The sequence below is a fragment of the Atta colombica genome, unplaced genomic scaffold, assembly GCF_001594045.1.
Source record: "Atta colombica isolate Treedump-2 unplaced genomic scaffold, Acol1.0 scaffold12, whole genome shotgun sequence".
NCBI lineage: Eukaryota > Metazoa > Arthropoda > Insecta > Hymenoptera > Formicidae > Atta > Atta colombica.
Window position 1 is genome coordinate 3116300 of NW_017259206.1, and position 23919 is coordinate 3140218.

The 23919-nt window shown below is 33.7% G+C and overlaps 1 protein-coding gene across 12 annotated transcripts in view; it reads left to right on the plus strand.

Annotated features, from left to right (window-relative positions):
• LOC108694414 (tropomodulin) overlaps positions 1-23919 on the plus strand; it is a 72331-nt gene that overhangs the window by 20320 nt on the left and 28092 nt on the right. The window contains exons 1-2 of one of the 12 annotated variants that reach the window (XM_018203871.1): positions 819-878; positions 1332-1563. The exons of 9 other annotated variants lie outside the window; for them this stretch is intronic. In XM_018203871.1, coding sequence (XP_018059360.1) covers positions 1459-1563 — 105 coding nt within the window. In that variant the 5' untranslated portion in view covers positions 819-878; positions 1332-1458. Of the gene's footprint in view, positions 1-818; positions 879-1242; positions 1564-15534; positions 15726-23919 lie in introns of those variants that run through there. 2 more of the 12 variants (XM_018203870.1, XM_018203873.1) reach the window with 2 other exon arrangements.

Genomic DNA, 23919 nt, shown 5'->3' on the forward strand with positions numbered 1-23919 from the left:
ACGCCACGAACTTTTTCCCACATCTAATATATATATATCTCATCTATTTCAATCCGTTCTAATTATAGTTTCATAGGAGAATAGACGGTTACGACAGTTTCTAATATCTATATTCAACTCCACGTAAGTCTACTACGTCATTAATGTTTCATTTCTAATGCACGGAGTTTATGTAGAGTTTAGAGGTAGCGAGAAACAAATAGTTGTCTATGTAGTACAAACACGAGATGTGTTGAAAACTGCTACACTTTAAAATTAGTTTATTAGTTTATGCACAGTTGTTTTGCGCAACATAAAGTTCCTCCTGAATTTATTGAAGATTATTAATTGTTTATTAATCTGAAGAAATCATACGAAAAGTTATTTGTAAATCTATGTCCTTTAATTAATATGCGGGAATTAATTTTATGAAAAATTGTGCCAAAAATTAGCTTTAAATTCTTTATTTTTCTAAAATTACAATCATTTAGCTTTACTGATACAAAGACTGTTAAAAATTCGAAGATTCAATAATTGAACCAATTAATTCGAAATTATAATTTTTCTTAATCTCATTAAATGATGACAAGAAGGGTATTAACTTTTCAGAGTCGAAGGATCGCGGGGAAAAGAATCTCCTCCCGAGAGACTGATTGCGGAAGGATTGCTTTGATGTCGCGACGCGGCATCTCGCGCTATGCGTTTTTTAACCGCGTGTTGTCGTCGCGGCGGGTGGCGGCCTAATTATATGTGTTTCTCCGTATTTCTGGAAGCGGTCCGCGGATGGGGCGCGGTGCGATCCGCTCGCGGTACAGCGGGGACTTGTTTCTCAGCTTCAGTCGTGCGTGGTCCATCTCGAATCGCGCGCATATTTCGCAGTTGTTCCACAAGTGTACAAGGTGACTCTCAGTCCGATGTCCTGAGTACCGATAGTCGTCGAAGATCACTCTCGCCCGCGTAGTCTCGCAGCCCATGAGGCGGGCGCGCGGATATCGAAAGAGCGAGATGGCTCGAATCGATCTTCGGCTCGATTAAATAATTTCACTTGCAAGTTTCCCTGTTTCTGTTTAAAGATAATTTCGTTTCTTATTGATATAAATCGTCTATTATAATTTTATCAAAAATTTTTGTAATATAATTTTTTACGTAAATATAAGACATTTGTTTCTAATATTGTCGATTAGTAACTTAGAAATTAATTATTAACAAGAAAATTAAAATTTTATGCTAACATTTTGAATTAAATAATTCGAATATGTGATTTGAGGAAATTTAATTTTAAATCGTAATTTTTGTGTGTCATTTCTTGATAATTAATAACTAAGAGGCTATGGTCATGTATAAACTTGCAGAATCTTTTCTGACGTAACAAAGAGACATTATCGAAAGGATTTTTTAAAAAGTGCCTACTGTGAAGAATTTAAATAGAGTGACGTTATAAATTTAAATTGTACGAAGGGAAATATAGCGACGAGAAGCATGGCGACTACGGAGATCTTTCAGGACTGGGATTCTCCCTACGAGAATCTCAGCGCATTGAGGACTTCTACGAGAAAAACCACAACAAAAACTACCAGAATAGAGGTAGGAAGGATTAATTAAATTTCATACATTTAATAAATTTGATATTCGACTCCCTACACATTTTGACTTTTAAATATTTGGATTTTTTATTCTTTAAAATATATTCTTTATTTTTCCAAATTTTTAAATTTACTTATTAATTTATTTTTAATTTTTAAAATTAAAATTAATTATTAACTTATTTATTTATTAATCTATGTTTTTGGAAATTTTACTTTTGTCAATTCACGACCTTTAAGTTGTTGCCTTACACTGCTCAGAGATTCTAAATTTTCAAATCTTAAATCAAACTAATTTAAAATGCAATTTAAGTCTTCAAATTCAGATTCAAATTCAGAATCCAAATTCAGATTTTTGGATGTCACTACTAATTGCGTCGCAATTGAAACAAAAACGATTTACTTCTGGAATTAAATCTAGCTATCCTGCCAGAATCCGTCGCGCGTTTTTGCTCCTTCATACATCATACTGATTGTGTATCTCCACGCCTGTCAAGCAGATCATAAACATGGAAGGGTTAGATATAGAATGTTGCGACGCGAAGAACTCGTGGATTCGCGTCAGAGGATTAGACCGAGAAGGAAAAGCCAAGAAAGTGTCCTTTTTCTTGGCGCGCGTAGCTCGAGTACAAAGTAGCTACCGCCGCATGCGATTACTCATCGGGAATGGTTTACGATTTTCCGGCTGTTTATCTGTGAATCAGGTCCGCTAAGCATGGCGGCCTTGCGTCCTGGCAACCGTTCTGTAAACGCGCGGAAAACACTGCACTTTAAAATACAGTCGTGTTTTCAAAAAAAGTCACGAATTTTGTCTGTAAAATAAATGTATTTTAACATATTAACTGATTCAACGAAAGTTTAAGTTATTAGATCTTAATCCCTTCAAATCCCTCAATCTCTCAATTCCTAATCTGATTTTAATGGAACCATTAAAATAAAAAAGATTAGTTTAAAAAAATAAAACATTTTTTTTTCAATTCAATACGAAAACATTAATAAATAATTCATATTAAACAATTAATTTTTCGAAATTTGTATTATTTTTTTTTAATATACATATTGTTAAATACATTTAATCTTCGATGATATCAATAGAATTAAATAATTTCAATGGAAAATGTTTTCAAATTTGATGTACATTATTATGTACGCAGCGTCTGAAAGGATTAAATTCGTGTTACTTATTTATTTAATTATTAGAATCGAGAAAGAAATTATGAGCACTTAATTTTTAATTCCTTCTAGTTTAACAAATTTGAAAAATTTTTATTGCATTAATCTATTATCTGATATTAATAAGATGAATGATATCAATAAAATGTTCTTTAAATTCTCCGGAGTGAAATCTTACGCTAAAGAATGAAAATTGAGCTAATCTTGAAAAAGAGTGGTTCAATTTTCAATCATTAAGAATGAGATTTCACTTTTCCGAGTGACAACTGGCTCTAAAAGTTTCAGAGAATAATATATACAATATAATGAGCGTAAGATAAATAAGCAGTCGAATTTCCGACCTTGTTAGCGCCACTTTTGCACTGACAACGACGTGCGACGCATATCACGACACCAGTCACGCCTGGTATGTTGGCATTGAAATCTCGGAACCGATAGATGCATCCGGTCGGGACTCCGTAAAAATACGCCCGATATAAATAGGGGCTAATGTGACGCTAAACAAAAGTAGCATGTATAAGATACGGGAGGGAGAAATACGCTGCGTTGCGCGTTCAAACGGGTATTTTTCATTACCTCTATAAAAATAATACACTATCTTTTTTTTTGTGTCGCGGTTGCAGCAGTTGGCCACATGCCAGATGGCGGAATAAAGATCACAATAAAAAAAGATTATTACGCAATTCGCGATGATTTGATATCTATAGTCGCGCCGGTCTGTTTCCGAATTTATGTCATCGATCGAACCGCGTTTCTCATGTTTCTCTGTATCCTAAGTCGAATAGAACGCATCGGCCGTTCGTTCGTAAGTTCAATCGATAATTGAAAATGTCGCGTTCAGCTGCTGTTTTCCCGAGCCGTCCAACTTTGTTGAAATATTACGTGCGAAATACGAAGTTCAAGTCGAATAAAGTGCGCTACTTTGGCGTCAAAAGCAATTTAGTTCTAAATTCGCGAAACTTTGGATTTTCATGACCTCGAGTAATAATATTCGCGAATTCTTCGAACCGTCGATTTCATTCGGCTCTTCTCAGGAGCAACAATGTGTTTGCGTTTTGGCGTATCGACACCTGGCTCCGTTTCTTTGGCGATGGTCAAACGGACCGCGCGGCCACACACGAAATCGCGTTTAATCGCGCTTTCCGCGCATTTTCCGCGATATTTCGGAAACATGGCATGTTCTCGAAATATCAGACAGCTTGAGACTCGTTCTTGAGATTCCGCCGGGATGCGAAATTTCACGCGCTTAGGATACGTTCTACTTGGCGTGAGTATTGCAATAGGTATCGGAGTATCATCTTATCTTTTGTTATTTATCAAATGTTAAACAAGGATGAAATAATATTTGCGAACGCCAAGCGAAACGTACTCTTAAACCTGATCTACAATGTGCTCTTTATTTTTTGTTTCTTTTTGCCTCTTGCTTTTTCTCTCTTTGTGACCGTTTCATCAACAGTTATGTTTCTTTTCTCTGTCTTTTTTGTCTCTTTCGAAGTTCGTCAACTTTTATCTTGAGCAACGGAAAACGAAGAAACAGTTTAAAAAGTATAAAAAAACAAGAAATAAAAAAATTGATAAACTGCAAGAAACAGGAAACGAACATTCAGCTTTCCTTAGAAACAAAAGATCAGGCTTCAGGCTGATAAGGTGAATGTATCAGTTAATGAACCCAATTATTGGACAAAATAATAAAAATAACAAAGATTTCAAAATTAAGCTTTTAATGGTTCTAAATAAATTCATGTTGTTATAAATTTTTGTAAATAGTTGATTTATTTAGAGTTATACATGCACGGAGAGAATTTTTTCTTAGAGTTTACTCTGAAAATATGATTCAACTTCATTCTGGGATAACATTGTATTTTGAAACATTTTACGTAAATTTCTCTCATTAATAAAACTATAATAAATTATAAAATAAGTATGATTAATTTTACTGAAGTGCAGAATAAAAATTTTTAAAATATCATATTGTACCACAACTACCATATTTTTAAGATAAATTTTAAGAAATAATTCTCTCCGTTTCTCTCTGTATCGTTAAAAGATTCATATTTCAAATTTTGTATTCCTAATTATCCACCAACTGATACATTTATCTTATTACATTTATTGTACGACAATTTTTTTCAAGCCTGTTAATTGATTACAGAATAGGAAGATCCGAGAGTCTCTCTGTTTTGCAATTAAGTGACATGCTTGAAAATGTGTATGACAAATGATAGTCTTAAATATATCGCACTTATTTCACTGGCCTTACTCTGGAGATTCATCGGTTGTATTTTCAAGACGACGAATTTGTTGGCAAATGCGAGATGCAAAACGAAGGATTTTTCAGAAGTTTTCGTGAAAATGCCAGCGGCGCGATCACGACGAGAACTTTTAATCACCCGTGTAAATCATTGTCAAGATACAGCGACTTATAAATCATCCGTGGAAGATTTATGATACAAATTGCGATCTCGCGCTTCGTGTTGGCGTGGTTCGACACACAATGGCCTCAAGCCTACAATGTACAATTAAGTGCGTACGCTTGAATACAATACTAATGATAATTGACGGAACTGTCGAGTAATTTGTGACGGCTGTCTTTCGCAACAATGCCATGATGAAAGTGACTGGAAAAGCGCGTGAGAGCGCCCAGATAAAGTAGGCAGCGCCTAGAATGTCTAGATATAAGGCTTAGTCCACAACTTTGCTTTAAGAAGCCAAAAAGCCATAGGAAATTGATTAATCATGAATCGAATATGAAAAAAATAATCAACTGTGTGATTGTTCAATTTTTTATGGCTTACGGTCTAAGCAAGATTGTGAATTTAGCCTAAAGCAAGATTGTGGATAAAGCCTGAAAAAGATGTAAGTCGATAAGAAATTGACGAGTCGATTATTTTTGTCATATTCGATTGTGATTGGTCAAGTTTTACGATTTACCTCTTAAAGAGGTTGTAAGGCAAATGCGATATGTTAAAAATTACAGACATTATTCCAAATTGCATTTAAAAGTAATACAAAAAAATTAGAGACAGTTCATCATCTGAATCAAAAATTATTTCAATAAAAAGTAATATTTTTTAAATTTGTACTCTAATAGAAATATATAAAAATGTATTATAAAATAATGATAAAAATCTTAATTTTTTTTATATAAGTACTTTATGAATTAAAAAATATTTATGTAAAATTACATTGAGATGGAGATATTAATTGTTCAGTAAATAAACAAAATATTTATTTGTTATAAACTAATTGGTGAATCTCAATGAAACTTTGCACAAGTCATTTTTAGTACTTAAAATATTTATATAAAAAAATTTAGATTTTTATTATTATTTAAAAAATGTTTGTTTATAACAATAAAACTAATATCAAATAAAATAAATGATCTATAAAAATGTGTTGCTCAATAAAACCAGAATGTTATGAACTTTCACATATATGTAGTTTGTTTAAAGTGTTAATATTAATGTATGTGTTTTATGCCCTTACAATATCTCCTTAAAACAAAGTTGTGGAACAGGCCTAATGGAACGTGCGTGCTCATTAGCGCAACAACAAACAGGACGGCGGCCCTTGTGGTTTTACGCCCTAAGAACAAGAAATTTAAACGACCTTCCGGTTCAACTCGCCTCGAGTGAATTACGAGAACAAACGTGACTCTTTGAAGTCGCAGTAAAGACGGATTCTGGTAGTTTACATACGATAGACCGTGCACACAAATCCCGAATTATTTACGACGGATCTATTAATCCCGGTGCACAAACCTCGGTTGCTGCCGTCGCCCCTCATCTCGTCCAGCCCGATTCCGCAATGCGCTCGCACCTCTTCGGGTGCCAGGACGACTTCTTCAGCGAGGCGTTGGACCTCGTTGCTAAATCGGAAATCGTAAAACCGAGATTGTTGAGCCGGCGCTCACAATAGAATACGGCGCGCAATTGGCAGTTCTGAAGTCATTTACCTCGCTCTTTTCGTGGATCTCGCACAAAGAGTGACGATCAATAAAGTCATCATTCTGCTCCTCTTTAGACAAACTGTTTGATTAATAAACTTTGAACTTTTTGTATATCGCGATCCAAAATTAGGATCAACTTGTTCCGGGATATTCCGATTTTCTTTCTCTTAGATCATTCTAATTATAAGCTCTTTGTACACCGCTGGAAATAGAATTCGAAAGCTCTGCGGTAAATGAGAGAGGTTCTCAGGGTTTTTGACCTCGCTCTCGTAGTTATTTTCTCTCTCGCGGGACAGAAAAAAAGATAAAATATACTTGGATCTGTTATTCTCGTTGTCGATAAACGGCCTTGAACTTTAATCGAAGCGTAGCAGATGAATTTTCTCTCCCGCCCGATTTGACTTTATGGATCCACAATTCATAAATTGCCAATGAAAATATCGATGTCGACAATGAAAAATAAAGAGAAGCAGATGCTCACGGTAGTTGGTCAGGAAAAGCTTTTACTCGTACATTCGCGAGCGAGCATTATTTATTCAAAGTGGCTCTCGCGAAATTCCTCTACGTCTTTCTGTCGCATTTCGCTTTGAGCTCATTCCTCCAAAGTAGCTTGGAAATGTGTGAAACACCTTTCTTGTCTTTTCTCTACGAATTCAGAATGTTCTGGTTTTACATTTAAAAAACTATATATATTTTTCTTACTTTTTTATGTTGCAGAATTTAATTTAACTTTGAATCAAGATAATTATATGATAATTTTAAAATTCTAATAAAAATAGAGACATATTCTTTTAGATATTTTTTTATTTCTCTATAATATCAGAAAAATAAGAAAAATAATAAAGATACATTTTATGATCAGAATCTTTTAATTGTCGTATTGTTATCATAAAGATTAATACAACTGAAACTATTATACGAGAAACTTTAGTTTCTCGTAATATCACGTTTTAGGAATGCGTAAATTGCCAGTATTACGCGGATGCCGTATGTTAGATGATGACTCTTAAGGAGAGAGAAAGTTTCCACCTTGAATACCCATATTTGACGCGTTTATATGGCGCAAGTAAATTTGCTTAGTACGTGTATCGCGGCGTTTTATCTGATCTCTCCAGAATACTCTGGAAAGTATGTTACAAAAATATTGTAATGAACAATTGAATTTAATCATGCGAACGGAGCAGCTTGCTCTTAATTAAAAAGAAAGCATGCGTAGTCTTATTGTTAGCAGAATGAAAGTAATGCTCAAGAGAGAGAGATGAACCATTGTGTTCATCTTGAAAATTGTCGGACAGTTTAGATTCGCTAGCCCGAAGCGAATCGTTGGCTTTTCTCTCCTGCAAGAAGTGAAGTCTTCGTGTGACGTTTCTTTCATTTCTTTAAAATAATTGTCCTCCGCAAAATTATAAAAATAAAATAAATTGAGCTCTCGAGATAAGAAAAGTGATAAAAAATTATAATGACTAACGGGCAATTGAGAGCAATAATGAATGCTCTATCTAATAATATATCAAAAAATAATTTGTGCGTAATAATTAATAAATGTATTGTTTACAATATTACATATAAATAAAAAGAATTGGACGTTTCGGTTCGAGCTATCGTCAATGATTGTCCTCTGCATTTAGAGATAATATGGCCAGTAACAATTCTTTTCCTTCATTCTTTCAAGTAAATCATATAAACATAATTCTTCGCCTGCAATCCGAATTTTATTTTTTGCACAAATGATTTTTATTCTCAAATTTCTTCGAATTAAAAGAAAACGAAATACATTCTTTATTGCTAAGTTATACATTTTTCATCTTTATCATTTTTGCTTACATTTCAATTTTTATTAAATAAAAGTTTTAACATTCGAATTAAAAAACTATTTCATAATAAAGAGCTGAAACGTAACTTTCACTGTTAGAAATGTAATCACGAGCTTCCTTTACATGTAAATGAAAATCGTGAGTATAAACGAAATTAAAAGTAATGAATAATTTAACTAAAAATTAAGTTACAATAATTATTTAAACATAATAAATGTGTATATTAAATTTATGAAATTTAACATTTTTAATAAAATTTTATGAAAAGTACATTAAATTTCATAAATTTTCATGAAAAATACATAAAATTTCATTACTTTTCAGTTATAAATACATTAAATTTAATCATAAAATTAAGTTCAAATTGTGTAACTTAAAAGTATATTAAATTTCATGAAATTTTTAACAATGTTAAACATTTTTCGAAATTCTAGTACAGTAAAAAAATTGGATACAGTAAAAAAATCTGCACAAAAAAAGACTCAAATTGCGAATGGAGGATTAAATAAATACAAAAATTTATTGAAAATGAATACAAAAGTGATTAATTTCGTCAGATACTTATACTTACGTTTCTTTTATAATTGTATTGCGCGATATTTACTATCGCACTTTGCGTAAATCATGTTTATCTTAATGAAAAACACCGTTTATGAATCTCCTTTTAATTAAATCAGTAGTGCGACGTTGTGGGTTAATTACAGGAGCCGGATTATGCTGTAAATATTGCAGGCTTCCTTTAAGCCTATTCTACAATATGCCTTTGTTTCCTACTTCTTGTTTTTACCTTTTGCTTTTTCCTCCTTTGCAATTGTTTTATCAATAATTATATTTTTTCCTATATATTTCTTGTTTCGAAGTTTGTTAACTTTTATCTCAGGCGATTTAAAACGAAAAACCGGATAAGAAGCAAAAAGACAAGATGTAAAAAAATAACAAAAGGCAAGAAACAGGAAACAAAAAGCACATTGTAGAATAGACTTCAGTCGCGAGACTTCGAATACGTAAATTGCTCGGTTATCATGCATGACGTGAGGGCGGCTTTTCTTACTAGCGTGCACGTGCACGCTGATCACGCGTATGAAGTGTACACGGATGACCTTTTCGTCAGTCATTGCGAAGGTTCCCACGCGTGTGCGGGCAGGCTGTGGTCAGCCGATCGTGACTAAGGGGGGATCTTTTAAATGCACGATGGCACGAGTTTGAAGGGACAAAGACGTTGTGTGTCTGCGCTAGCAACGATGCCTTTGTCACGCTGTGGATAGGAACTACGCGAATGGCATTGAGTAAAAGAGCCAATTGTTCTCGAGCTTGATGTACCAATACTTCAAGCATGTAAACCAACGCCAACATTTGAATCCGCATTTCTTAAATTTAAATTCTTTTGTATTCCCTGTCACAATAATTGACATCTCAAATCGTCTATTTTCCTATCTTATTATATACTTTCATATTAATACTTGTATTTTTATCTGGAATATTATATTCCAAATATATTGTTATTTTTCTCGTTTCAGAACGATTGTATGATTACTTTTGTATTGATCAAGTTCTTCGTATACGTTTCTACGCTTCAGGGGAGATCATCCCAGATCGTGTGATGAATGGCGATTTCTCTCTCTCTCTCTCTCTCTCTCTCTCTCTCTCTCTCTCTCTCTCTCTCTCCTTTAGAAGAATCTTTAATCATTAACGGACTTAAATAAATTTCTGGAATGCAAAAGAAACTTTATGAGTCCAATAACGCCAACAAGTTTGCATCGCGGGATTGCACCTCTGCCGTACCTGTCAGTTTAACACCCGCGTCATAAATCGTGTTCCCAAACAGCGCAGAGATCTATAAACCGTCCTGAAATACGCGCGTGAAACATTTCCCTCCATTTCTCTCTATCCGTGATCGATTTGTGTGCACTCGGAGTCTGCCCCGGCCGGCCGGCTTTACGAGTGCACTAAACTTAGGCGTATTGACAAGCGCGATTATTTACGCATTGTACTCAGAGATATCGCGGGGAAACAACGTCCACTGGATATATCCCATCGCAGTCGATTTGTGTCAGCGACCCCAACAGTTTTTCATCTGGTGTTTCTAATCGATCACGCGACAGGACTGATTACTCTCCATTTGTCGCTGATGGCAATTCCCTCACTCTGATATATACGCAGAAGAAGATTATTCTATTGCTAAGAAAAGTGATTACTCAATTTACTTTTTTTCTTTCAAAAATAATGGTTTTAAAAAAGAATACTTTCTCGATAATAATCTTAAAATGTACTTATTAAAATGTACTTATTACTAAATTTCAGGAAAACTCATTTTGTACTTGAAACAAAAATTTATTTTCTTTTGAAAAATATTATAAAATTGATCGAAAAAAGCGATTTTGTATAATAAGCAAATCAAATTTGTTTCAAAATTAATAACTGTAATTGAAGTGCGCTAAACTTACTAGGATTCAGAATATATTTTGAATAAATTTAATGTTTTAATGGATGTGCGGATATTTAAACTCTTGAAATACTTGAAACAAATAATTATTATAGTATGTATTTTTCTGTATGTAAGTGTACTCATGAACATAAGTATTTATTCATTGAATACATATTATTGGCTGCATTCAGCAGAAAAGAAAACAGTTTTGTAACAGTTATAAGATTCTTCAATTCTCGACTGTGTGCAGCAACCAGTCATTTGGATTCAAAGAGAAAATTTTTGATTATATAATTCGTACGATTGATACAACAAAGTTCAAAATTATATATTAAAAGACTATCAATTGCCAAGGCAAAAATGTACTTAATTTTGTACTTTAAACAGAACTTAGGGGAAGTTGAGATTTAATATTATTGATTTATATATTTAGATCCAGTTAGGAACTGAAGGCAAAAACCAATCATATAATCATTAAAGACAGGTTTGTCTATCGCAATAGTTATACATTTTCAATTTTATTTCTCTTGACTGATTTTACATCTTCATATACACCTTTCATTATTACTCATTCAATAATTTATTTCTACATTGACCATGATTTTTGTATTTTTGTTCTCGGACTACGATTTACATTTTTATTATTGCACTGATTAGAATTTTTTGACGAGTATCATCGAGTTATAACATATAATACTTTTGATCAAATCGAATATCAAGAAATTCTTTTCAATTGGTTGTCCAAACTTTTGTCCAAACGAGCAATTTCCGTTCCTTTATGGAGCTTCCAATTGGTCTCTCATAATGCGCATACAAGTTTAATACGATCTTGGTAACATCACTACGTTTTTTATTATTATATGTCTGAAGAAGGTCTAATCGAAAGGTGAAACATGTAATATTTTCAATCAGTTATGGAATATAATAGTATTTATATTATGTAACATACTGTATCAATTTTGTAATATAAAGTTTTAAAATTTTGACTTTTAAATATGCTCTCCTAATATATTTATTGTTTATTGAAATTAAAAGTCCTTTGTTCTTATCAATATTACAACAATTGGTCTTGGTTTTTGTAAATTCTCCTGTATGATTTTCCGACTCTATTCTTGGAACATAGTATCATACATATCAATTTAGCTTTTATAACCCCTTTAGGGATAGAGGCTTTACGTTTTTGAGTAGTGGCATTCTTACTCTTTAGAATTTTGTCAGCACTCGAATTTACAAATTAACGCCGAATTCGAATGGTGAATGCGACAAATCGTATGCGTAATGCGGGATGGGATCGAATTCGGATTCACAAATCGTGAATCAATCGCACTGAGCAGCGAGCCACTTGGCGATTAGACGACATTTTCCCAAAAAAAGAGGGGATTGATGATACCAAATTTTCTACGGATTGATAATAGTAAATCTGTCAGTTTAAGCCGTTTTTCGAGAAATCTTTTTGTGATTCTTTACTTAAAAAATAAATTCTTTGTTTCAAAAACACAAATTATTTTCTATATAATTTTTATTCTTCACATAATAATCCATACTAATAATAATCAATAACAATAATTATATTAGGACTCTCGAATTTTAAACAATACAAAAACAAAAAGATAAATATAATAGGTTAATGAAAGTCAGCAACGATAAACGGCGCAATTATTTAGTGAATAATCAATACTCAGATATTGGATTGATGTCTTCTTTATTTTTTGAACATTTCAACTCTTTGAAGTTCTCCTCAACAAGAATAATACAAGTTCATATGTCCATAATGCCTAAGTCACTCGCAAATTGACAAAGATACAGCGTTGTTAATTATCACGGAACATAAAGCATTACACTGAAGCTTTGTTGAACATATTAAAACTTAGAAACGTTCAAAATAAAGAAGACATCAATCTAATATCTGAGTATTGATTGTTCACTAAATAATTGCGTCGTTTATCGTTGCTGACTCTCATTAACCTATTATATTTATTTTTTTGTATTGTTTATAATTTTTGTATAATTTTTGTATAATATCATTACATATTTTTTGTTTTTACAGCTGAGAATTTGTTTTGATTATGGTATTTGTCTTCTTTAAAAACAAATTCTTTATTGTAAACACGGAAATTATATAAAAAATAATTTATGTTTTTAAAGCAGAGAATTTACTTTTTAAAGTTAAAGGAAGTGCTAACAATCCATAGAAATTAAAATTATGTTAGAAATTTTCGTACCAATCTTATCTCCTCCATTTTTTTGGAAAAATGTCATTTAATCTCGGCGCTTATCTCGGCACAATTATTACAGTTGTTTTTCTACTGAACGCAAAGCTCTATGTGATTTGTACGCACTAGTTCAATTTATGAAACAATGAAAGTTTGCCAAAAGATTGTCGCCGATCGCGTGTCTAATCGGCCAAACGTATCCGTTACGGAAATGTGAACATCGCTGATCAAAGTCGATCACGTTCTCGAAATAAACTGAAAAGCAATTAAACGATCGAAAATAAAAAACGTGTTCTTCGTAGTTCGTATTTTTGTAAAAGTCTAGGACACGCGGTGAAACGGCGATTCCATTTTTCCGCGAAGCACGAAGATCGAGAATTCGAGGAAAATTTATTCTGATTATATCTACGACTCATATCGCTCTTGCTATATTTTAAGATTTATTTTGACAAACAAAGGCTCGTCGATCTTCACGAAAATTATATAGAAGTTTTATTGTAATTATTTTTTAGAACAAAAATATTCATTCTTGCGCTTTTAACGCAAACGTTGCTAACGGCTTCTATTGAAGATCCATTCAAAAAATCTCTCTATAAAAAAATGTTAATTTAATCTTTTTATGTTACATCTTCAAATTAGAATTATCCTTGGTAAAATATACTTACAATTAGTATTTATTTTTATATGAGTTATTTTATTTTGATTCCTTGAAATCAATTATGCCTTTTTTAAAAAATTAGCATAAATTATATGAGTCTTACAAATATAGCATCAGTGATTATGTTACAGATTTTGACGTCAGCTCCGAGGATTAATATAGATAATTTGATTTCTGAATTTTAATTAAAAAAAACTACGTTTTATACCACGCAAATATTATTACGCAAATAATCTTCAAGCTGTTTTCTAATGAAGTTATAGCTATTATTTCTTAAAACATTTTTCACTTAAAAATAGTCAAAGTTACTGTTTCAAAATTATAAAAAAATCATTAAAAATAAAAAAGACAAATTATCCTGTAGTTAAAAAAAGTTATTTTGAGGTGATCTATGATTGATGATTAGTATAATACAATATCAAGATTAATCCAACGATGTATTCTGGTATTTGAATATCTGCCAAGATTTCCAAACAACGCAAAGACTCAAAAAATATGAATTAAAATGTCTGAGAGATTAGAGGCCATTAGACGTTTTTACGATGCCTTTATGATGATTTTCATATGTTTGTATAGTCTGGGAATAATTCGGATACCACAGATCTGCGATCACATTGCGCGTTGCGGAATATTAAATTATATTTACATCTTTATCGCTCATGACACGAAATTCACATAGCGGCACTTCGGACAATAGGACTTGCTATTATACTGAGCGTATGGGAGTTTTATGAAAAATTCTAGGAGAGAATCGCACACATCTCGCCTGCATCTCTAACGGTTGATATGCAGTCATGATGAGGTCATCCGGCGAGTCCGTCAGATGATATCATGCCAATCTCAAGCAGCAACGGGTTGTTTACTCGTACAAGGGACCGTCACGGAGATGAAAATGCCGTTCGGACAAGGCAATAAATTTATCAAACGTCAGATGGTATCTTATTGTACTCGCAATAGAGAATATTTGGCCGCGTTATTACGTTTCTGCGAAGAAATACAGTAGATAAAGTCAATATTTTGCTCATTATTTACTTATATTTGTGAATAGAAAAATTCTACTTTATAACTCGTTCCAAGTAAATTATGCATTTTTATAATTTTCCTCAAAAGAGTTTTCTTTATAGAATGAGTACTTTCTATATACCGTAATCTAGTATAATTTTATCGACTGTTTAAGTTCAAATGTGACTGAATTTTGTTTAAAAGATTCTCATGTAGGATATAAATTAGAATTGTTACTTTTGACAACTTCGAACATTCGAAGCTTTGATTGAAAATTTAAATTTTCCAAGTTAATTACGAACCTTCGAAATTTAAAGGTGCTTTGGAGTTTTGAAAACTTTGAAGCTTTGAAGCAGCTTAAACTTCCAATTCAGAATTAACTTCGAAAATTCGAATTCTTTCAAAGCTGCTAAAGGTGCTTTGAAGTTATCAAAAGTGGCAGTCGTAATCTAAATTATTCTCGATAATCTGACAGAAAACTACGCCTCTTTGGTACAAGAAGAGGAAGTGCAGATAAGAAATAATTTCCGCTGACATCATCGTCACCTGTAATTCGTCACCGAGCTGCGTGCTCGAGTGGAAAAAAGTTTGGAAAAACTGGATCCCCCATCTAGGGAAGCAAGGTTCTTCAGGCCCGAAGTGAAAGTCGTTTTGAACGCAGCTCGTAGACTTCGCTACTTGCGCACAATACCACTCTACTCGCCGCGATATTCTCATCGAAGTTCCAGCATAAAACTCGGTTGTTTAGTAGCACTCCAGCTCCGGGCGACTGTTGTCTCGACTCACGTGCCGCTTCTTATCCGCTCGGCTCGGCTCGGTTTGTTTTATCTCAGAGAACGTTATCGCGAATCCAAAGCATCGCAGCCGGTCTCTCCGCGAATCTGTGCCGCGTAATTATCTTACATCAGGTTACTCGACCCCTTTATTGCGTAAGTATGACTCCATTTGTGGTAATTACCGAGATTCGCTCGACGAGGACGAGTCACTGTGAGTAGCTGTTATGGCGATACGAGCTCTTGCGGTGAATTAGTCCGATTGTATATGACGAATGCTCTACTTTCCAAGGATATTGTCAAAAATTGAGAGATTGGACGATTTAATAATAATAAAAAATTTTTACGCCTCATCTAGGATATTTCAAAGCTCGCAAAATATTTTTTGCTAACTTTATCGCGTAGTTCTATATATTTGAGCGGTTCGGATTTCGGTAATGCCATTGCGATTCATTGCGGCCTTAGGCAAACAGCGATCATTCGGATAATGCGTGTATTTTCCATGCGGTATTCAGAGAAAATGAGCGAGCGCCACTAATTAACGATTGACCAATATTTGATCAGTTTGCTGCGCATATCAGTGATGCCTAGGCGCTTCATTATTCTAGTAATTGAAACTGCATAATATCGCGTCCGCTCGATTGTTTCACCAAACATCTGCGTTCACTAATCATACATATGCCTCTAGCAAACTACAGTTCTTTTTGTCAAAGTTGATTTAAGCGTTTGATCATGTTGCTCGGAATATCTAGTTACTTATGAAGCACAGATTCGAGTGTATTGAATGAAAGTTTATGGATTTACTCTTAATTTGTAATAAGACTTTTTATCCTTTTCTTCAATTTCAAGAGCACATGCTAAAAATATAAAAATTCGAATCAATCGGATAAAGAATCTTTGATGCTCGATCGATTTCGAATCTGCTTCATTCGAGAATCAATTCGACAATATCAAAATTCAAAGTTTTTGTTTAACACACTTTGGTGTGGCATATTCATCTCAATTTAATTGTTTATTAAAATTTTTATTAAAATGAGCATATTGTAAACGATCGTCAAATATTAATTCCGTCAGCAACTGGAATCTTTAAAGGCACCATCGATATTTTGACTGTGAATTTTGGTAAATAAATTTAAGTTGGCAAAAAATAAGTAGAATACTTTAAATCTGTAGCAATGAAAATTTTACTGCTAACAAAAATGAGTAACAAAGTCATTTTTGCTTTAGTATGGATTTTCACTGCTTTGAAATTAATCTGTCTACTTTTACATAATAAATGGATTATTTCACTCGATCAACCGAAGCATTAGTTGATAATGCAATGCAAGATGCATTGAATATTACTGCAAGGAGTGAATTTAGCAAAAACACACCGCTATATCATTTAATGTTTATTATGGAAGTTACAGATGTTACTATATACAGTCCAAGTTCTATGATATCCAAATAGCACATAGAGCTTACAAAACGTTAACAAAGCGCTAAAAAAGCGCATAATCGTTTTTATATATAACGCTGTTATGTTACTTGAGTGGTAAAAAGCCGTTAAAGGTTTGATAAGTATACCAAAATTTTTTTAGATTTTTATATAACTTGAATAAATTTTAATATCTATAATTTATAATATAAAAAATTTGCCCTGTTTTTTCGAAGACCTATTGCTGAGGGAAGAGTTAAAATACACGTTGCCGGAAATCAAGGAATATAATGACAAGCAAATCTATTATTTTTATCTAAATTAATAAAAAAATTATAAGCAATAAAAAAGTATTGGAAAAGAGTTGGATATGCGGAAAAAGCGTTTAAGGATTAAAACTGTCTTATAAGTACAGTTTTAAGCTGTCATAAATCAGTCATCATACATACAGAGCCATATTACAATCATCAGGTATAATTTAAGACTATCTTGAAATAAAAATTGTGAATACCGGCCTAGGTGTTATAATTGTGTCAGCAAATGATATAGTAGCCGTAAATCGAAAATAATGAATTGATTTGTATAAACACTGACCTACGATGCTTCAGTCAAGCGTTTCCGTCGTTGCACGTGCTTGCCTGGTTTCGCTTAATTTAGTAATAGCTTGCTTCGGTTCACCAAGGTATTGAAGTTGCAAATCGCATTAATTACACAAAAATTACGATATTTCGTCGCTATTGTTGATAATTATTACAGAAGGAAGTTTTCACCAGGAAGTTGATTGATGTACCGTCGATGAATATTTACGCGGTACGTCAATCATCACAGTGGATGGAGTCTACAAATAGATACATCTACACTATAATCCTGGTTAACTTAGGGAAAACTGTCAGTTTTACTGAAACTAAACGCGTCGTGTCGAATAATCGGACAATTATAACTCAAATGTCATTGCTATTTAGATTGCTGCAATGAAGATTTTAATAAGAAATAGATGGAGAAAGGCGCGTTAACAAATCGTTGAAAGAAGAACATATCACTCGTGAACTTTATCTGAACTTTGTTTCGTGATTTATTTCCAGATAAACGTTTAACTGACACTCGCGTATATAATTGTAGTTTAATCCATTTGAGAGCCCATTTAATTCCCATTTAATTTTGGGTTAATCCTAATTTAATTTCAAATCTCATTCCAATTTAATTCGAATTTTTTATTATATAGCTAACTCAATCAAACTTATTTATGTGGTTTTGATGCGTGGAAATAACGTTTTGCTGTATTAAAAAATTTAATAAAGCTCTGAAAATAATTTTGTTAGATTATCAAAATAATTGTATGTCTAATTGAATATTTTAAGTGACTTCAATTTTTTATACAATTTGAAAATTTCTATTAACCTATTTGAATTATCCTACTTTATACTTGTATAGGATACTTAACTTAAGACCAGAATATCAAAACTTTTTGCATTGCTCGACATGCTTGAGTTTCCTATATAATTATTTTGAAACTTATTTTCAAATCCATATCTCTATCTAAATTTTCAGATACCTCAGCAAAATCATTCTTTTCATGTAATAATCATCCTTAATCTTAGGTAGATACGCGTGATGTCGATCTAATTACTAACTGGAGTTTCACATCCGCCATTTTGTCGCCGACTAATTGAAAAGTTGACACGATAACCCAGATCGAGAGGCCCATATCGATATACTTTCACAATCGCGGGATCTTCGCGTTTTCCGGGACCGTGCGATTTTATTAATTCTTGTCCAAGCGCTTGGCGCAAAGCCAGCGGGAATTGTTTGTATACACATACAGAGAAGGAGAGAGAGAGAGAGAGAGAGAGAGAGAGAGAGAGAGAGAGAGAGAGAGAGAGAGAGAGAGAGAGAGAGAGAAAGAATGAAAGAGGAAGACCCCGATCGAACGAATCGAGAAACTGAATCGAATTCATGCGGAGAATCTATATGGATCCCATGCGGAGAAAATAATTCTGCGTCTCGAAGAATATGGCGGGAGCGCAGACTACGATGGCATGAAGAAATGCGGAATTGTGTAACGCGCGCGTTTGGCACGCGCACGTCTCTTTACTCGCGCGTGCAAAATGATTCCGACCGCCGAGAAGCATAAACTGTGAACCGCGCCAGATAAATCATTTCTACGATTTGCATCGTGATCGTCGCGAGCTAACTTATGAGATCCATGGCGCTTATTACCGTCATTACGCGGCGAGTACGCTGTAATTATGTCGTTATCTTCGAGATCTAGTGTACGCATTCACCGAGGAGTCACGCGACTTATATCCATTTTTATCAATGTAGATTAACTTTAATCTCGATTTAATTTATTTGGACGGTATTCATAGTCCGCTCTTATTTCAAGACTGTCTTAAGTAATGTCTTAAAATGCTAATACGATCCTTTGATTAATTCGGGATTTCTTAAGACTGTACTTAAGACAGTCTTGAATATAAAATCTGATTATGAATACTAGCTTTTATCTTTTTTTCATTTTTGGACTTGAAGAGAGATAAAAAATAAGTAAATCGAGATTAAAATTAATCTGCATTGATAGAAACAAGCATTAAAAATCCCTGAATGAGAGATTGGACACCATACGTTTGGTCCATATTTTTCAAGATTTGCTTAAGATAGAATGAGATTATATTATATACATAAGATAAAATTAAATGTCCAAGCATTTCATTCTACCTTAAGCAAGTCCTGCAAAATATGGCGTATCAACCAGAAAGTGTTTAAACGGTATCCAATCTCTTACTTGGGGAACTCTGATGTGACTCAGAAAAGATATCAGTGATTACTGTGAATTACTAATCGCTACTAATCTCAGTAGACTTAATCCACGATTGCTGGCCATCGAACGTTGGCTCGAGGAAACGCTCCAGGTCATTGAACAATGTCTTCCCGACATTGTTCGCCAGCTGTTCGACATGCATAAATACTGGCAGCGTAACGCCGTGGAAACCGTTGCGGCGGTACGTTACGCTGCATAAAACGATGTTTAACGACCGTTACGCCGCAAACGAACCTTAAAAATCGCTTGATTCATCTACGCTCTGAGTTACGTTAGATGAGTGGAGTTGAAGTCGAGCGAAAGAAACGGTGCTTGCAGTTAAAACGGGGTGATAACGTAAACTTTTCTGTCAACTTGTAATAAATCAAATTGACTATGGAAATTTTTATGTTGAAATAATATACTTACCCTAGAAATTTCATGCATTTTTAAAGTAATCCTTGGAAAGTTATATTAATTCCGTTCAGCAATTGAAAAGTAAAACTATTTAAGATTCCAATCAAGATTTATATCTTGATAACACTTTGCCTGCAATTATTGCGTACAAAAGATGCTCAAAATGAACAGAAACAAGATAATAAATGGATGCAGTATTTTAATTAATAATAATCTACTAGATACTAATCTACTAATACTAATACAACTGGAAAGCAAGTTGCACATCTTTGGTGAAAATTTTTCTCAGAATTTTTCAGAATTTCTATATAATTTTATAATTTTCTCACATTTTTTTATACTGAATTGATACATTTCTCAAAAAATCTTTTCTCAGAATTTTTTATATGTTAATTATGAAATAAAAGATTAAGATTTCTAATGATTTTTTGTAAGTATAATTTCTGATGAAATGTTATAAAATCTAAAAAATTAAAAAATATTTTTTTTAATTATGAGATGAGAAATTTCAGAATATTTCAAAATTCACTTATATGAAAAATTCTGAGAGAAGATGTAAACTTTCCAAATATTTCTGAGTAATTCTGAAAAATGTTCCAATTCATATAAAAATTATGAGAAAAATTTTCATCAAGGATATACCAGCAAAATTGCTTCAGTCATTGAATAAAAACTTTATTAAGTTCTTGTTCATTTCCTATATTCTTTCAACATTGTTATAATTGATATAATGAGGATACAGTAATACTAGACAATAAATGTTTAAAAAACTACATACATTTCTACTAGGATAATGTAAACATTATTGTTCTAATGCTACATACTTAATTGTCTTTAAAATTTTTTAATGTAAAAGAATTTTTAAACTGTTAAAATATTAGGTCCTCTTCTTAGTTTTATAATCGAGTGAACCGTTTCTTCACAAGTTAATCGACCGTGTTAAAAGTGACTAACTGAATATAACTAGCACTACGCAGGTAGTATCGAAAGTTATCGATGTTTGACGATGTAGGCTCTTACTTCCCGCACCTGTCGGTCGATTAATTGCCGTTAGAAATTAACTTCGGACGCGTCGCCGATCAATTGGCTTGCAAATGACTCGCTTTCCCATCAGTTAAAGGGAAAAAAAGTCGATTGCGTTTTCCATCACGTTGTGCCGTCACGGCAGCATTTTCGTCCTACTTCCTCGGTAACGGGCTTCTGAATTCCGCTGGAAAGTCTTCAAATTAGATAAATAACAAATCAGAGAAATGTAATAAATAGAAATCAAAAACAAGATGTTAGCAAGCAGCTGAGAAATAATTTTTTTAGCTTTTGCTGTCTTCAGCTCAGTGCGTCTTGTGTGCAATAGGCTGCGCAATATCACCTTAACATTGAAAATGAGTCTAGAAATCTAGGTAAAAATATCTCGGACAAATGTGGTCTATCACTGGGTGACTTTCGTATCCCCGACTTTTTTTCACGATAGTCGTCTAGTCGGCAGATTGAGCGAGAAGAAAATAAAGACACATGTCCTCCCGAAAAAGATAGAATATTTTTAGCAGCTCATTCAAATTGCACACCCTCTCCGGAGACCTTTCAGACTTACTGTTGTTTATAATATAATCAGCTTGTTTCCGTGCTTGTGAACAATTTCGTGCTGCACCGATTTAAAAATAGATTTCGCCGTTTGAGCCCAGGTTCTACATCAGTTAAATGGAAATTAACAAAGTTTTAATTTTTAAGTGGGTGGATGATCAGCAATCTTTATAGGTATAATTTTCTTTAAAACTTTATTTTGTGAAAAAGAAAAATAAAAGATACTGTCCAGAGTCATACAGAAATCATTATTTTTTACATTCTTCTATCTCGTAAGAATATAACTGATGTAAATTTTTCAAATTTTTTGGATTGTTTTGATCATCTCACTTATCAACTTGTTTACTTTTAAACCATCTACCTATCTAAAAGTTAAATCCTAAGTTGATTAATGCTTGATTTATGCTTCGGTCTTAATCCTAATATCCTAAAATTCAGCCAATGAATACAGATTTCAAATAGGATCATTAAGACTGCCTATTGGTTGAATTTTAGGATTAAGACCGAAGCATAAACCAAACATAATATGTTTATCACCTCATCATGGTGTCTACACTCTTCGAAAGCGAGAGATCCCCAATGATCTCTCTAAGAAAAGGTCTGGAATGAATGGACTACGGATTTGCTAGAGTCCAAGGACCTCTGCAGCTAGAGCGAACTAGGTGCCGAAAGACTTAGAGCAAGTCGACAGTCTGAGATGACAGGATCTGTCGGAAGAAGAGTCCAAAATTGCAACAAGAGACGAGGAGAGAAAGAGAGAGAGAAAAAAGGAACACGAAGGTGCTGATGCCAGGGCTACGCCCGCCAGCGAGTGCAAAGTGCTAAGTTCCTCGTAGTCGCAAGGCAAGGGTGGAGCCCATTATTAATGCGGGCCTAGGTCACGGGCGGCGGAATGTCTCTTCGGCTGCTAGCCGCGGCTGGTTAGTTCGTAAGAAGGCCAGTGGCCGCGCTCTCGCGTTCACTATAAATAATCCGAGTGCGCGGGTATGTCCAAGTATAGCCTGTTGGGAGTGTGCCAGCCTCAGCGAGGAGGCCTCAGCTATTTTTGCGGGCTGTCGCTGCCACCAGCGCTACAACGTGCGACGGATTCTGATCGCGACTGCCGATCTGGTCTCTCGCTCCTGATAGATTATCTATACGAGCAAATCGTGGGTATTCCTTTGATCTTCTCCTCTGTCTGTTCCTCTCCACTTTCCTTCTCTTCAAACCGATATCTGTCTCATGATCTTCTCTCTCTCGAGATCTTTCTCGTGTTGTGACCTTGAGCGGCTCCGCTGCCAGATCGATTATGTCAATGCCGAGCCTCCACAGATTACGTGATCCAAGAGGGAAACAGGAGGAACCAGATGAGAAAAGCGGAGAGGATGGAGGAAGGGGAATTGCCAATTTTGGCAAGTTAGACTCACGTGCCGGTTTCACGGTCAGCCGAGAAACGAGGACTCCGAGACTCGATTAATATGCGGATGACTCTTGCATGGTTTTGCGTGTTACCGGATGCACGCTGATACGCGGATATTTTTATTACTGCTCTTGAATTCATATTGAATTGCAATAAAACAATAGACGATGTCGTGAAGTAGACGATATCGTAAAGTAGATACAGCAACGATACAGCAACTCAATCTCTTGAGTTAAAAAAAATAACGTTTTGTTTTAACTTTCATCATGTGTGAAAATGTCATTCAATCCACACGTGTGATTATATAATGTTAAAACAATGTAATTAATGCACTTAATAAAAAATAAACTAAATTGAGTCCTAAATGAGATGAATAAATTAAACTTGAGTCCAATTTAATAAATTTTCTTGAATTAAACTGTTTAACTCAATTGTTTAGTTATAAATTAACAACATATTGAGTTGGTGCAGTTGCGACTATAGAAATAGTTACAAATAATTCAAATAATTTGACATTAAGAAACATAAATCTAATTTAATAGAGCTCTCAATCATTATTAAAAAAATAATATTAAAATAAAGCCGGGCAAATAAGAGCTGTTACGAAACATTGATATATTTATTAATAATAAACAATAATTGCTACAGTAATATACACAAACAAGTGTAACAGCTCTCCTTTGTTTTAATATTATTTTTAACATTATGAATTTAATAGAGTGCAACAATGAGAATATATATATAT